The sequence below is a fragment of the Manis javanica genome, chromosome 2 (assembly GCF_040802235.1).
Source record: "Manis javanica isolate MJ-LG chromosome 2, MJ_LKY, whole genome shotgun sequence".
Classification (NCBI taxonomy): domain Eukaryota; kingdom Metazoa; phylum Chordata; class Mammalia; order Pholidota; family Manidae; genus Manis; species Manis javanica.
The window spans coordinates 52,741,028-52,755,681 of NC_133157.1; the positions used below are offsets into that span (position 1 = coordinate 52,741,028).

The following is a 14,654-nucleotide window of genomic DNA, read 5'->3' on the forward strand; positions in this document are numbered from 1 at the left end:
AAAGGAGAGGGAAGGCATTTGGGGCACACAAGGAGATTCGTCTCTTAATGGCAGCCTCAGAGAGATAACCCTGCCCTTAAGGAGCCTGCAGTAGGAGACTTGGACACAGTGATTAAGAAATCTGCAGCCATCTTTGTTCCCTCAGAAGAACTTCACACTGGAGGGCAGTCCTGGCTGCCTATTGCCTCTTTCCTCAAGGCTTGGGGTTTCATGTTTATCTGTGTTTTTCATATGTTGAACTCACATCAGCCTCCCTGAATGTTCTTAGGAGCCTTAGTTGTGAAACCTGCCCATCTTTTGGCAATATTTGCCTTGTTAGAAAGCAGCAACATGACAATATATTGTTACTCAGCCTTCACTGCACTTTTTCAGTCTTATTCTCTGCCTTCTGAAAGCAGGAAGAGAAAATACAGTTACGATTCCATGGACTGGGAAGGCTTACAGTACCAGGCAGTCCTCTGCAGAGGGAGGCAGTTTCCAAAGTGAGGTGAAGCATGGGGGACAGTCACTTACTGATGAGGCAACTGCACACATGATACAATACACTATCTAAATCATTATTCAGAGAAGCCAAAGAAAGAAGCACATTACTCTGTTTTAAGACTACTGCAAGAACAATTAGCCAAGAAGGCTCCAGTCCCCCACTAACTTAGATGGATCCAAGTCATCACTGACTTTATTGTTCAGAAGTTCAAACATTTATATGGAAATGTATTTAATTAAAGAAAATGTCTTCCTCTGAAATAATTGTACATTCACAGAAAATTGCCAAAAAAATCATACAGGGGGTCCCATGTGCCCTTCACCTCACTTTTTGTCTTTTTGATAAATTTTATAAATGCTGTCCAGCAACCTCCTTTTGTTTACCCAGAATCTAAGTAAAAAAATCTTCCCGGGTCAGTGGCCACAGCTGTCGCACATTCCTATAAATATCTATATAAAAGAGAAAATACTTCAAATACTTATGTTCAGAAACTGTGCCATTTTTTGGACACTTGTTTGAGAAAAGATGGTGTAATTTAAAAATGAACACACTTCAATTCCAAGCTCACTTATCTTTAAAAAAAAACAAAACACTTTTTAAGGGCAGCCCCTGGTTTCAGTCAAATTATCCTTTGGAACAAACATGGGCCTTCGGTAAGAGCTGCAGGTGGGGCCATTACCAGTATGTCATCGACTTCAATAACCAGTTGTTTGCAGTCTTTTAAGTGCTTAACCTCCGTGTTTGGGAAGGCAAGAAGTCTGTTACTTGTCTCAAAAATGGCCTTTTGTCCAGCATGCCGGACAAATCTTGGGACGTTCCTTTGGGAGCCTTTAGGGATGGGTGAGATCAGTTAAGATCAGATCACAAGGGCAGCAGTGGAAAGGCAACCAGAAAGCATTTGCTGCAAGTAGGGGAAAGCGAGTTCTCTCTAATGGGTGGGCACTGCCCATGGCCTGGGACCAGCTCAGTCTGGATTTCCTTCCAAAGGAGGTGCCAAGTGGCCACCGACCCCTTTCAGACAGCATCACCAAAAGGAGAGTTCAGGGGAAGCAAGGATGGATTGCAGCCTGATGCTTTGATGGGCCCCAGCAATGGAGAGGCACCCCTAGGGACAGGAGACCCTCCTAGTCCACACGTTGGATTCATTTCTTCTCTGCTGAGTCAGATCAGGAGGCGTGTGACTTGAGAGGATTGCAGGGTATGATGAGAGCACCTGAGAGTGAGAGGAAATAGCTCATAAAGTGGCCACAGGTTTCTCCATGAACCCTTAGAAAAGACAGAAAGTTGGCATTGTTTCCCTTGAAAGAGAATTAGAATGATTTGGTACTTCTTTGCCACGCTCCAGCTACATGCCACACGTTCCTCTCTCCGTCCCACGTATGCCTTCCGTGGTCCCAGGGGAAGGCTCACTGACCATTCCTGACCTGAGGTCTGTTTCTGTGAGGTCTGCTTAAATGATTGGATAACACGTCTGGCTATTCCAAACAACTTCTAAGTGGTAGTATTCACTTCCTACTATTACTGAACTTGACTTCTCCCATTTTTTTCTATTTTGGATCCACCAGGCTCCCCATGCCGGGAACGCAGGACTCCCTGTAGACTCCTCTGTCCATCTGCCTTTACATGCGAGGCCTGCTTTCTGTTCTCTGTAGTAACTCTCCACCCGCCTCAGCACTGTCAGAGTTCAGTCATTCATTTGACAAGTACCTGATGTCTGTGCGCCAGCCTCTGGGTATGGGTGATGAGCACTCAGACCTTGTCGTCCCTGCCCTCCTATACTATATGGTTTAGAAATTAGTCTTCATTAGTTTTTCCTAGGCCTTCTCAATGGGTTTCTCTGTTCTCAGTTTTGCTAACCTAGTTTATCCTCCATGTGTCTCCAGCACCTTAAAAAAAAACAAACAAACAAACAAATGAACAAAAACCAAAACCCAAATCTTAATCTTGTTTCTCTTCCTGGAGGTAGGTTAGCAGGAAGTGCTAGATGAAGAAAGGAGAGAGCAAAGGCTCCCAAAGGGGAGCTCTTATGTCTATGGGCTGCACTGCCATCTATTACAGCATGCGTGAGCAGAGCTCACACACTCAGTGTAGCATTAAATTAGATCAGAATTGAACATCAGTGCCAAAAAGCTAAAAACAAAATAAAATAGTTTAATAAAATGACTCTCCAAACAGCATGTACTTCCATCGGCCAAGAGCTCGGAGTACTGATCCTTCACCCCCACGGATCCCAATGGGAGTCAGGCCAAACTACAGCCTGGGCACTGGCTGCTCAGGGGCCAGACAAGAAGCCAGCAAGAGCCCTGTGGAGAGTCAGTGTGGGCAGGGAAGGCTTGGGAACCCCTACAAAAGGCTGTGGGGACAATAGAAGGGCTTCATGCTGGCTTTCTCATTCTCTGTCCTTCCCTCTCTGTTTTTCTCTCCATTATCTCTTTGTTTCTTTGCTTATCTTTACAACTCTCCTTTTTATGTTTTTTAAAAATCTCTTTGTTTTTGAGGGGAGGGAATTATTTCTTCCTTCTCTGCTCTCCTTCCCCTTGATTATTAGTAACATGATTTGGGTCAAATTATGGACCTCTCTTTCCTTACCTGTAAATAAAGTATACTGACAACAACTCCATGCATAGCACTTATCCACCAGGCCCTATGTTAAACACTTACAGGAACTGTCGTAATCAATTGTCAGGTATTTTGCTATTGCTAACTCCATTTTCCCAATGAGATCACTGAGGCACAGAGGTTAGCCAACCTGCCTCAGGTCACAGGCCCAGGAGGTCACAACCTGGTGATCTGAATCCTGGGCATATGGCTTCTTTGACCCACACACCCCACGCTGCTTCTCAGAGAAAGGAGAATGAATCTGCAAAAGCAGCTGGAGGCTCACAGGGGCCTGTCTGCGAATGTTTGTGTCCTCCACCCCAGCTCTAGGCTGGTCCCGTTCATTCGCTAGTGAGAGAAAAATCAAAGCACTCCCGAGGCCCAACTGGAGACTTCTTTGAGCTACAGACAGGGGGTGCAGGAATTAGGGGAGGTGGCTAGAGGCAGCATGGCTAAACACATGGGAGGGGGGCCTGGGAGTCAGGAAGAGGACACTGGGGCAGATTCTCTGGAGAGAGAAATTTGGGGGGAAAAACCTGAGGTTTGAGGTATTTTAGGGATTTAAGTCAGGTGGGATGTAACTACTGAACTGCCCACAAAGCTTCCTCGTTAGTCATTAGTGCTTTTGGAGATCATGGGTTTTAACTAGTTAGCCTGTAGACCTGTGTCAGGCTAGATTACTTAAGCTGACAAATGCAGCCCCGCTGGCTTCTTCCCGCGAGTGGGCTTGCCCCATCTCTCCAGTCGGGGGCCTACAGCAGAGCGCTCAGCGAAAGACATCCCCCTGAGCCCCAAATGGTGGTGAGTGGTCAGCCCCTGGGCATGCAGCTTGGGAATACCACCCAATTATGGGTCTGTTCCTTTTCTAGCCCTGCCAGGTCACCCCCAGTCACCCATTCTGCCGCGTGCTCCCCAGCAGAGCAGGGGAGGGGCACAGGCGTGTCATTCCTCTCCCCTTGTCTTTGTTCCCAGGTCATGTGTGTGTAAAAGCCTCGGCGTCTCTCCCACTGGCTTCTCCTTCTACTTGCTTCCCCAGTTATCTTTCATCATTTCCCATGGTGTGTCGTCAGCTGATCAAAGGAGGTGTCCCCGCAGTGACAGTGACAGCAGACATTCCCAGCAGATGCACCTGTGCGTTAGCCATGCGATGTGCCGGGATTAGTAAAGGATTCCAGGGCAGGCAGTGAAGTGCTGGAGGGCCCAGCAGCCTCCTCAAAGCAGTACCCCAAAGGCGGGCTCTGCCTCCAAAGAGCCCATTGAAGGCAGAGCAGCAGAGAAAGGCAGATGGGCGTCCTCCTTCCACTTAAAGCAACCGGAAGAGGTGGGCCTCCGCAGGGACTGCCTGCAGGGGAGAGAGAGGAAACACTGAAGCCACTCCAGCCTCACCTCCCGGCCCACCAGCTGTGTGGGAAGAGGCCTCAGGGAAGCGTGCGGCAAGGCCCCGGGCTTCAGGGGGCTGCTGGCCCTGGGTGGTAGGAAGTACTTGCCTGGGCCCGGCCCTCCCCCTCGCCGCTGCCCGGGAACTGACTTGGGCCGGCCCGTCCCAGCTTTGGGTGGACACAGGCTGCATGTCATTAATCTGCAGCCCCAGGTTCCACAGTGGGCTGCCTGGCACATCATGGGCACTCGGCTGAGCTGTTAACAACTAGTTAGCAAAACGAAAACAAGAGGCCACGGTTACCATTAATGGGCTCTTTATCAAGTCATTGCTCTCAAGAAAATACAAATAAGGACGAAAGAATGTGTGGGGAAAGAGTGAAAAAAGGAGGCCTTGGATTCAGGGGTACCTCAAAGGCCGAGGCCTAGGTGGGGCATGCTAGTGCCCCCCGCCGAGATGCAGCAAAACACGGTGAGGAGGGAGGGCCAGATTCCCGGCCAGGAGAGGATCAGCTGGTTCCGGGAAGAGGGCGGGTTGTTCCGCAGCCAGCCGGGAGTCAGGCCACCTAAGCTCCTGCCCGATCTGAGGCTGCGGCTGACATGCCTCCCCAGGATATAGAAACACCCCAGGACGGAGCTCTTCGCAGCGCTTGCTTTTCATCTTTGAATCTCACAAGCCGAAACAAGTTGCCTTTGCAGCCCCACACAAACGGCATACAGAGAAAAGAAAATGCTGGTAATACAGCAAAATTTTTTCCCTTCCCTTTGACGGAATCACATAGAAGTTTGTCCCTTTAAACCGTCTGCAGCAAATTCTAAGCCTGTAAGTCATTCGGAGAATATTAGTAATGCACACCAAGGAAAAATAAAAATGACAGAGTGCCCTAAGAGCGCTGGCATGGTTTGGGCAGTGTGCTGTGGGGCCCCGAAAACCAGTATCATTATTTTACCATGTATTTTAGCGAAAGAAAGGGCAGGAACCCGCCTTCCTGTCCTAGCCTAGATTTCTAGTTGTAGTGGCATGACTCTTTAAGGTTGTCCCTGAAGTATTTAGATTTTTACTCTTTAGAAAAGATGAAGGGCTAGTCAGAGAAAGTTGTTTTGTTAGTAAATGTTAGTTCCTGCTTTCTGTTTGGGTGCTGAATGGAAGAACTAGTTCAAAGTCCAGGATGAAGCAAAAGTGATCAGTGCTGAGGAGAAAATGAACCCTCCACCCATCCACCCAAGGCACTCCGTGAGGCAGGAAGTCTAACATGTCTCAGCCACCTTCAGAAGGGAGTGAGCTCCAGGCCCGATGCCTCCTGATGGAGAAATGGTTCTCAACGCTGACTTACCCTTGCAGACTATAGGGCTCTTCTTGAACAGTGATTTCAAAGAGTTAAACTGCTTCCATATGTCCAGCATGAGATTGAAGTTTGTAGCCTTTGGCAACCTCGGCTGAATCCAGCTGCAGCTGCTACCTGTGTGTTCTACTCTGTGTGTGTGTGTGTATGTGTGTGCCTGCACACGCCCGCACGCCCGTGTGTGGGGTGACATCTGAACCATGTTCCGACTGTGTCAATGAAACTGTTATGTCTTTGTTGGGGGAGATATTAATTCTGAGCAATTACAGCTCCCTCTCCCTTCACTCCCTCCCACCCCACTCCCCTCCCTTCATCTGCTCAGCAAGGACCATGGACCATGTCAAACAATATACAACAGAGAAGAATGCAAATAAACTTTAGTCTGCATAGCCCAGCAAAGCAGTTAGCCGCCCACTTGCAAGATACTTAACTCTTGTACACATGATACACAAAGAACGCTAGCTACTTTCACCAATCCCTTTAGACCAAAAAAAAAAAAAAAAAAAAAAAAAAGCAAAAGAACTGATCCTTGTCTTTCTATCTGTGAGGTTGCAGTTCCTCCTGCTAATAAAGCAGCTTTTCCCATGATGCAGTGTGATAAGGATTGGCCTACATGTAGTCCAGAAAGTCACCGCCGATGTTTCCTTGATTAGGTGTCTTATCTTCCATTGAGCTGCATCTGATGAAGATTGCTGACAGCATAATGGCTGGGAAAACATCGGACAGCTCCATAAAATGGCAGCTATGTTATGACATGTCAGCCAGGACCTGGTGGATGGTAAGTTTGGCGTGATAACATTTTTCTTCACCCATCTCCAAAACCTCCCCCCTCCTTTTTTCTGAGCTCCTCCTTTATTGTTCCATGCACGTGTTATAAAGTTCCCTGCCTGCGGAAAGTTCAAGCTCAAGTTGTGGGAGTCTGGGGTGCCTCTGCACGCCAGTGTGCTAGATAGGATTTCCCTGCTTTGTGGCCAGGGACATAGGCCTTCTTTTTTTGTGAAAAAGGTAGTGTGAGTTGTTCACTTTCTTAAGAAAAGAGAAATGCAAATGGTACAGACAGTCCCAGGCTAGCTGGTGTGAAATGTGTGGAGGTGGGGAGTCAGTGGGGGACTGGAGCCTTCTTGGCTAATTGTTCTTACATTAGTCTTAAAACAGAGTAATGTGCTTCTTTCTTTGGCTTCTCTGAATAATGATTTAGATAGTGTATTGTATCATGTTGTGTGCAGTTCCCTCATCAGTATGCGACTGTCCCCCACGCTTCGCCTTAATTTGGAATCCACCTCCCTTTCAATGAATACTGTAACTGGAGCAACCACTGATTACTATGCCACTCAGCGTAATTAAATTTAGTTAATGAGGATATGCATATTCAGTTCATTATTTTTCTTTGCTCGGGAAAATGTGTGTGGGTTTTTTGTTGCTGGTTTGCTGGGGTTTTTTTGTTTTTTTTTTAATCCCCATATTTGTCCAGCTGCAAATTTGGGGAAGAGGGAAAAAAAGCAGAAAAATTCAGATACTGATGAGTCCTGTGATTCAACTTTTAAAATAATATTGGGAGGAGAGATGTCATAACTTTCTTTAATCAGAATGCTTGGATATGAGGTGATGGTTTGGGGAAGGAAAACCTTTCACATTAAATAAGTGCTACATGAAAAATTGCAACCCCCTGATTTCTGTTGTGTGGACAATGGTCTCTTGTACGCAATAGTCGTGACATGAATGGGGAAAGCTTCTGCAGGCGAGCATTCCAATAGGAATATTAAATTCATCCTTGGGTTAATTCATCTAAGCATTTATTTTCTTTTTTTCCCTTTCTTTCTTCCCCTTTCCTTTAAGACTTGACTGCTTTTGCTTGCTAGCTTTGGTAATTATTGTCCTTACTGCACAGGCTGTACAGTGTGAGACAATGGGCACTTTATTCTAGGTGGGGAGGGGTATGGCCAGTCCCAGTGGTCAGTCCATCCGCAAGTGCCCAGACAGAAGGGAGCGCCTTCCGATTAGTCCTGGTTTCTGGCACTGCTAGGCAGGAGGGTTTCTTACTAATGTGTCTGAGTCTCCCGAAAGGTGGATGTTATGCCGGGCTCCTAGGCTCTTCCTGAGAGCTCAATGTGCAGAGAGCCTTCGCTGCACTTTCTCATTAATGTGAGATGCATGAGCCTGCAGGGAAACTTCCCTGCCGCTGGCTACTTGTTGCCTCTGAGTACTCCCTTCCAAAAGAAAGGCCAGTTGCTAAAGGGAAGACAGAAGCCCTCCTCCCTTCCTCTTGCTCTCTCAACCATTTTATTCCAGTTAGAGTACACTTTCCAAGTGATAGAAACCCTACAGTGGCAGATTTTCAATTATGGGTGTCTCTCTCATTAGACAAGCACTGTGGGTGTACACGGGTACAATGAACTCTTAAAATGATTGGCAGATATTTGGAGGAAGATACTGCAAAATGTTTATGTAGAAGATTTGCTCTATGTGATTGTACCAAGACTTGGAAGTGATGTTTTAATAGTTACTATGCCTCTTAACTGTTATTTTAAGATGTTCCCAGCACTGAGTTTTAAAGTCAGTATTTAAAATGAAACATTTTTCTGTTGGAAAAAAGTCTGAAGTTTTACCCTAAAATTTTTTATTTAAAAACTGGGATTAATATGGGTATAGTGGGATAACCACTGTAAACATTTCACCATTAAACAGAAAGATCGCAGCTTTCCAAGAGAAGTGTGTTGTGAATACTATTGTTAAAGGCTTGTGTAAGCTGATTGTTCATTTATTAAAATTATGTCTCATTTTTTGAGAAGAGGCAGAATATGTATAGGGACAGGTCCAGAGGTAAAATATTAGTAAATGTTTGCATAAATTATTTTCATTTTTAATCTTCGTTAGATTATATGAATAGTATCTAAGTTTCTTATTAAGGGCAATTCAGTTTTAATAAACTGTTAACTTGGGGGGAAAATGTCTAGAGATTAATATTTAATGTGTCATGGAAAACTTGGAATGACAGCTGCTTTGTGGAAAACCTAATTAATCAAACTAAATCATTGCTTATCCTAGTGATGTACTGGGAGAGAGAGGAAAGTGCACCGCAGCCACTTGACCATGGGTCCCCTGTTTTGGTTTTAAGGAATCTTATTAAAAGGTGTTTTAAGGTTCTTACAAACTAGTTTATGGTGATTCCTCTCTCACCGTGACACTGCCTCTTTTATTTTTACAATTACTCTGGGGTGTTTGTGTAGGAAAGGATATTGTATCCTTATTTGGCTTAATCAAATGAAATTTTAGTAACCAAATCCTGAATTCCAAAGCTGCAGTGTTCAAGTGTCCTGGCAATTGCTTCCTGATTTATTGTCTGTTTCACTTAGATTCTCTTATTGTGTGACAATGATCATAAATTCTACTTGACAGGGAAAAAACCCAAACAAAACGTAGTTGTCCAATTCTACATCTGTTTTCCTTCCTAGATAGGCATGTTTTTGTAAAACAGAGGGAGACAAAACATTTTATTCAGACAGCTAAAAATAAACAAGTATGAAAAGAGTAAACTCGTGTGTTTGTATGTATGTGTATGTTAAATATCATGTATGTGTATGTTAAATACATGCAGGTTTTTAAATGATGCATCCTTGTATGTTTCACTTCTTTAGATTATTTTGCATGCAACTTCTTTCAAGGAGAAAAATCATGGAAGCAGTTTAAATTACAGTTGCTTGGATGTATTTAGAATTCTGTTGATGGCCTTTCACATTACTTAACAATACCACTTGGAATGTATTAAAGAGTATCTCCAAACAGCACTATTCCATTAACGGTTATTGGTGATGCTCAATGTTTCCTTTGGAACCACTGAAAAATAAAACTGACAAAAGCAATTTTTGGACTTTCTATTCTCTTTTGTACGGCTTATTTAAAGCTCTTCATGAGACTTACTAGAACTTCTTTGTTAGCTATTTGAAACTTCAAGCTAACGGGTATGCACTTTATTTCTCTTTCCTAAATTTCATGTGCCTAATCCTTTGATCCCCTCAGCACCAGCCAGAATATTTGTAAATTTACCATAATATTGAGTGGTAGTTATTTAAATATTAACCCATAAAATTAATTTCTATGAGACTTGAAATTCTCATATTCTTGTAAATATTAATCAAAGAAAACAGGCATGTAAACATAAAAATTAAACTAGATCTCATATTATCAAAGGCAGAAAGGTAATCCTTGGGTGAACACCGATTAACCTACTCAGTTATACTTCTAATTTTTTTGAAAGAAGAGTTTACTTTTTGAGAAGTTGATGTGTAAAAATATGGTACTTTTACATAATTTTATCATTTGGTGTAAGACAATATTGATAAGGTGACAGAAACATTGTTTGACTGTTTTAAAAATAAAATTCTGTTCTCAACACAAATTTTAATTAAATGACTTGACCACAATGTCAGTATAGGTATAATAACAGTGAAGAGACTGTTTCCATGGCAAATATTTCTCTAAAGTCTTTGAAAAGCTGAGGTGAACTTAAGTTTACAATGAACTATTTTTAACTGAAAATCGTAAAATTAATGTATCTTTTTTTAAATTCTAGAGCTAGTATAGGTTAGGGTCTGTATCTTATTTTACTTAACTGTAAACAAGAGTTCCTAAACAGTCTAATATGCTAAAAATATAAGAAAATTGCCTACCCTAGTGACCATGTTTAGACTTTTATGGTAATCTTCCAGCCATGCAAAGATATATCTGAAAATCAAAATTCAATATTTATTTAATTTCAAATTTTATTTTATTTCCTTTAGAAGCATAATTGAATGCAGAATTGTAATTGAAACTAACAGACACCATGCAGATAATAACCACATCAACTAGTTGCCTGCAGATATTATGTCTATATATTGAATCTATTTCCAGAATTAGAAGCTATAAAATTTATGTTTCATTCAATAAATATTTGTTAAGAACTTACTATATGCCAGGCAGTTTTGGAAGATGTAGTTAAATCCAGTAATGTTCTTCCAAGACACTTTCTTATCTGGAAATGATTTTTATTTAGTTTTTCCATGATTTATTCTCACTGACATGCTTGCATAACAAATGCCACATATGAACTTTGGATAAGGAAAATATCCTTTGGATCCTGTCTTAATGAGTAGTTACTAGATGGTTCTTAATTCAATCAGAGAATAAGGAAACACAAGTGCCTGTCTATCCTCTTTTCCAGTTCTTTGGAAGCAAAGGGTCATGTTCTCAAGGAGCGTTATCTCTTTTATCTATGCGAAAGCCGGTGTTGACTTTCCAGTTTACAGACTAGTCAACAAAGAGAGATACCTGATGCTCACAGCATCAGTGAAACTATAGCATATTTCTGGAATGTAGCTGAATATGTCAATCACTACCTTTAGGTATTTTTAATTCCCAAAGATCGCTATTTTGTGACATTGTCTATACTGTTATTTGGAATGTATATTCTGAGAGGCTGAGAAAGTGAACTTGGATGTAGGAGAATATACCAATGAAAACATGCCAGTGAAAGATGATTCCTATGTTGCATCTCCATGTGCAATACAGGGTAACATACCTACACTGCAAATATTATTTTCACAAGAAATTCTGTTAAGGGATGTATGTAACAATACTATATATTTCACTATCTTTAAGCACTTAAATCTTACTGGATTTTAAATACTTAGAAAAGAGCCAGGAGAATACAAGTACTCAATAAATGTGATAATTTCAATTTAAACTTAGCATGCTCTATAATGGGCAGATTTAGCTTACCATGTAATGAACAGCTTTTATAACTATTTTCATTTCTTACTGTTCTAACAAATTTTAACCCAGCACCTCTCCAAAATATGATTTTATTCAGGAAGCAATTATTTTTTTTAACTTCTTACTAATAAGTTCATTTTTTTCTGAGGTTGTAACATAATGGATATGTTTATAAGCACAGAGCTGAATCCTGGGAAATGTAGATTTGGTGACTTCTGGCAAATGAATTTGCTTCTCTCATGGCTGGCAGAACCAGCTGTAAAATGCAGATAATCATACTCATTACTCGTCACTCCAACCTGTCCTGAGGATGAATGAGATCGAGATGGTGAGGCACCTGGTGCATGCGGTGTAAATACCAAGTTCATGACACATACCCGGTGGGGGTGAGGGGGCTAATACAAGCTCTCATTTATAGAGGCTTGGGTCTGAGCGCTTAGTAGGTGCTCAAAAAATACACAGGGTGGGTTAAGTGACTGTAACTATAGCATTTTCAAAGGGGCTTTCATAACTATGTTCACTTTTTGAATTCATATAACCTTCTCGTGGGAACTGCATACATTAAATGAATCCTGAAAATTAGATACTTTCGATTTCAAATTGTAGCAGTTTTCTTAAAAGCAGAGCCTCTTGAAGTATTTCTTTATACTTAGCAAAATTCAATGGCTCATGTTTGACATGAGCTTAATTTTAAATGTTAAATACTATGATTTTAAGAGTCAAAGAAGTCAGTGACTTTTGTGGGCCTCCTATTTGCCCATTGTTTGTCAGGTACTTTGAGAGGCATTTTATAGCAATCATTTCCTCAGTCTTTAGCACAACAGAAAAGAATAGGCATTACCAGCCTCCCTTTACAGATGAGGCCTTCAGACTTTGAGATTTAAGCTGCTGAAGTCCGCTCCACTAATAAGCAGGGTGGGACAGAGCACACCCAAGTCCACAAAGCCTGAAGTTTGCCTGCTGTTCTCCTAGAACCTGGCGATCGACTGCTTCATCCAGTGACTGGTGGTTTGGCTCATTATTTGTGACCACGGTCAGGTGTTTTACGACTGTCTGCTCCACACCTGCCTGCCCCTCCAGCTTGAAGCCTGACCTCTTTCTGACTCTCAGCTCTCCCTCTGTGTTCAGTGGGCCAGTTTGCCCACTCCGGAGCTGCGGCTGAGAATTGTACAGCTCTGGGTTTGGAGGTGGCTGAATTCTTTGGAAATGTGATTCCATTCATCTTTCCTCGAGACAATTAGACTCGCTATAGTCATAAGCCATCTGGGGGAAATTTTTTGGAAAGAAATTGGCAAGCAAAGCATTTCCATTTTCGGGTTTTGATGGTATCTGTTTATCTCATGGGGCTCTTCTTGTGAGGCTCCTATGAGATAATACATAATAAACAACTTGAAAACTATAAAATGCAAAACCAACAAAAGGTACACATATTTTTATCTAGTGGTGTTAAACATGGGTAGGTGAAGAAAAGCTTTCCAGAATTATGCCAGTGTTCTGGAGCATGAAGTAATGGTAAATTTCCACCAGGCAATAGAGAAAATGCTGACTGTCTAAAATGTTCTATGGTGCTCTTCGCAAATTCTTCTAAACTCAGAGGAATTAACCCTTCTGATAACAATGCTCTGCTAGTTTACCAATATCGCATGCAGTAGCAGTGATAGTAATACCCACCACCTCATCTTATACTTTTAATGAGAAGGCATGAAAAATAATTTCCAAGATGTTATTTTGTAGTTCATCTCAGATTTTTTCCATTGCTGTGTTTATTCTTTCACTTGTACCATAAAAGACTTGTATTATAATAATTCTTTGATGAAGTTATTATTTTGACTCACACGTAGCAAGTATTAAAAAAGGAAGGATTTAGTTATCACATGATTATGCTGTAAATGGGATTTTTTTTGTTGGGGGTGGGGATTGTTAGGGGTAATACCATGAGCAACTGTTTGAACTGAGTCTTCTTAGCATATTTGATATGTTTTTATGCTGTATATAGGCTTTCAGAACGTTCCAATACAAATGAATATACTTTAGTATATGAGATTTATTATGTAGGGATATAAGATTTATGTTATTGAGTTAAGTGCCAAGAGAATGGGAGTCAGGTCTTATTTATCAGCTCTAAACAGCATTTTGCACATAAAAGACCCTTAAAAAATAATTATTAAATTGTGTCCGACTATCACTATCCTATTTTACTAATGGAGCCAGTGATCTCAGTGGACACTCCGGTTGCAAGTTGGTCACTGATGGTGGGCTCCTAATCTGTGGGCCTAGTTATGAATCACCACACTGCCCTTTGCAAAGTGAAACTTAAATGTGCTGCAAGCATGTAGGAATTATGATGAAATCAGCAGCAAAGTTTTAACACTAAGGGTGAGAGTGGGAAGAAGACCCTGAAGCAAAAGCAACAAATTCTTATTTCCCTTTAAGCAGATCGGCTCATGGTTATTACCGGGTGGTGAGGCAGCAGACAAACCGTTGTATTCACAAGGATCATCTAGTTTCTCAGTTCTACCTTTATCACAGTGACTAAGACCTTTCAGAGGTCTAATAAGTCAGAGAATTTGGAAAAGGCTAAAGTATTTTGGAGGAGAAATAACCAAAACAAAGTGATTTTGGAATAAGTAAGTGAGCTTTTTGTCTGATTTCTTATTTGTGATGAAATTAGTTTCAGTTAAAAGGATTATTTTTTCCACTGTAAGATTTCAACTGTTTTTCCATGCATGTTACCTTTATTGTATGTTTGGAAAGGCCTTGATGGTAGACTGGCATTTTACCTTTGGTGTCTGGGTGAGGTTTCAGGGGAACATGCAAGAATAAACAGAAACTGAAAAAGGAATGGGTAGAGAATGGATGGACCTGCATCTTTGGGAAGATGAGAGAGAAGGTACCCACGCCCTCGTTAGGAAGTAGCAGCTTCTAAATAATTTTGAGAAGGAAATAAAGTGAAAAAAGCATCTATGTGGACTGGGCTCTGTTTCAACCACTGTAAATTGGTGTCTGAATGAAAACTGAGAATACTGCTTTCCAATGCTGGCCCAAGAGTGCTCCAGTATTAGCAACTCTGCAGCCTGATCTTCGGGGCCTGGAGGTCCCCT

General features: G+C 41.9%; 1 protein-coding gene across 9 annotated transcripts in view; it reads left to right on the forward strand.

Moving 5' to 3' along the window:
* The first annotated feature begins 6,174 nt into the window (after positions 1–6,174).
* Positions 6,175–14,654, forward strand: part of NFIB (nuclear factor I B) — a 419,383-nt gene continuing 410,903 nt past the window's right edge. For 3 of the 9 annotated variants that reach the window (XM_073228504.1, XM_073228505.1, XM_073228506.1), the window contains exon 1: positions 6,176–6,580. In XM_073228504.1, the coding sequence (XP_073084605.1) occupies positions 6,485–6,580 (96 nt within the window). In that variant the 5' untranslated portion in view covers positions 6,176–6,484. Of the gene's footprint in view, positions 6,581–14,654 lie in introns of all 9 variants that reach the window. The other 6 variants (XM_073228498.1, XM_073228499.1, XM_073228500.1 and 3 more) reach the window with 4 other exon arrangements.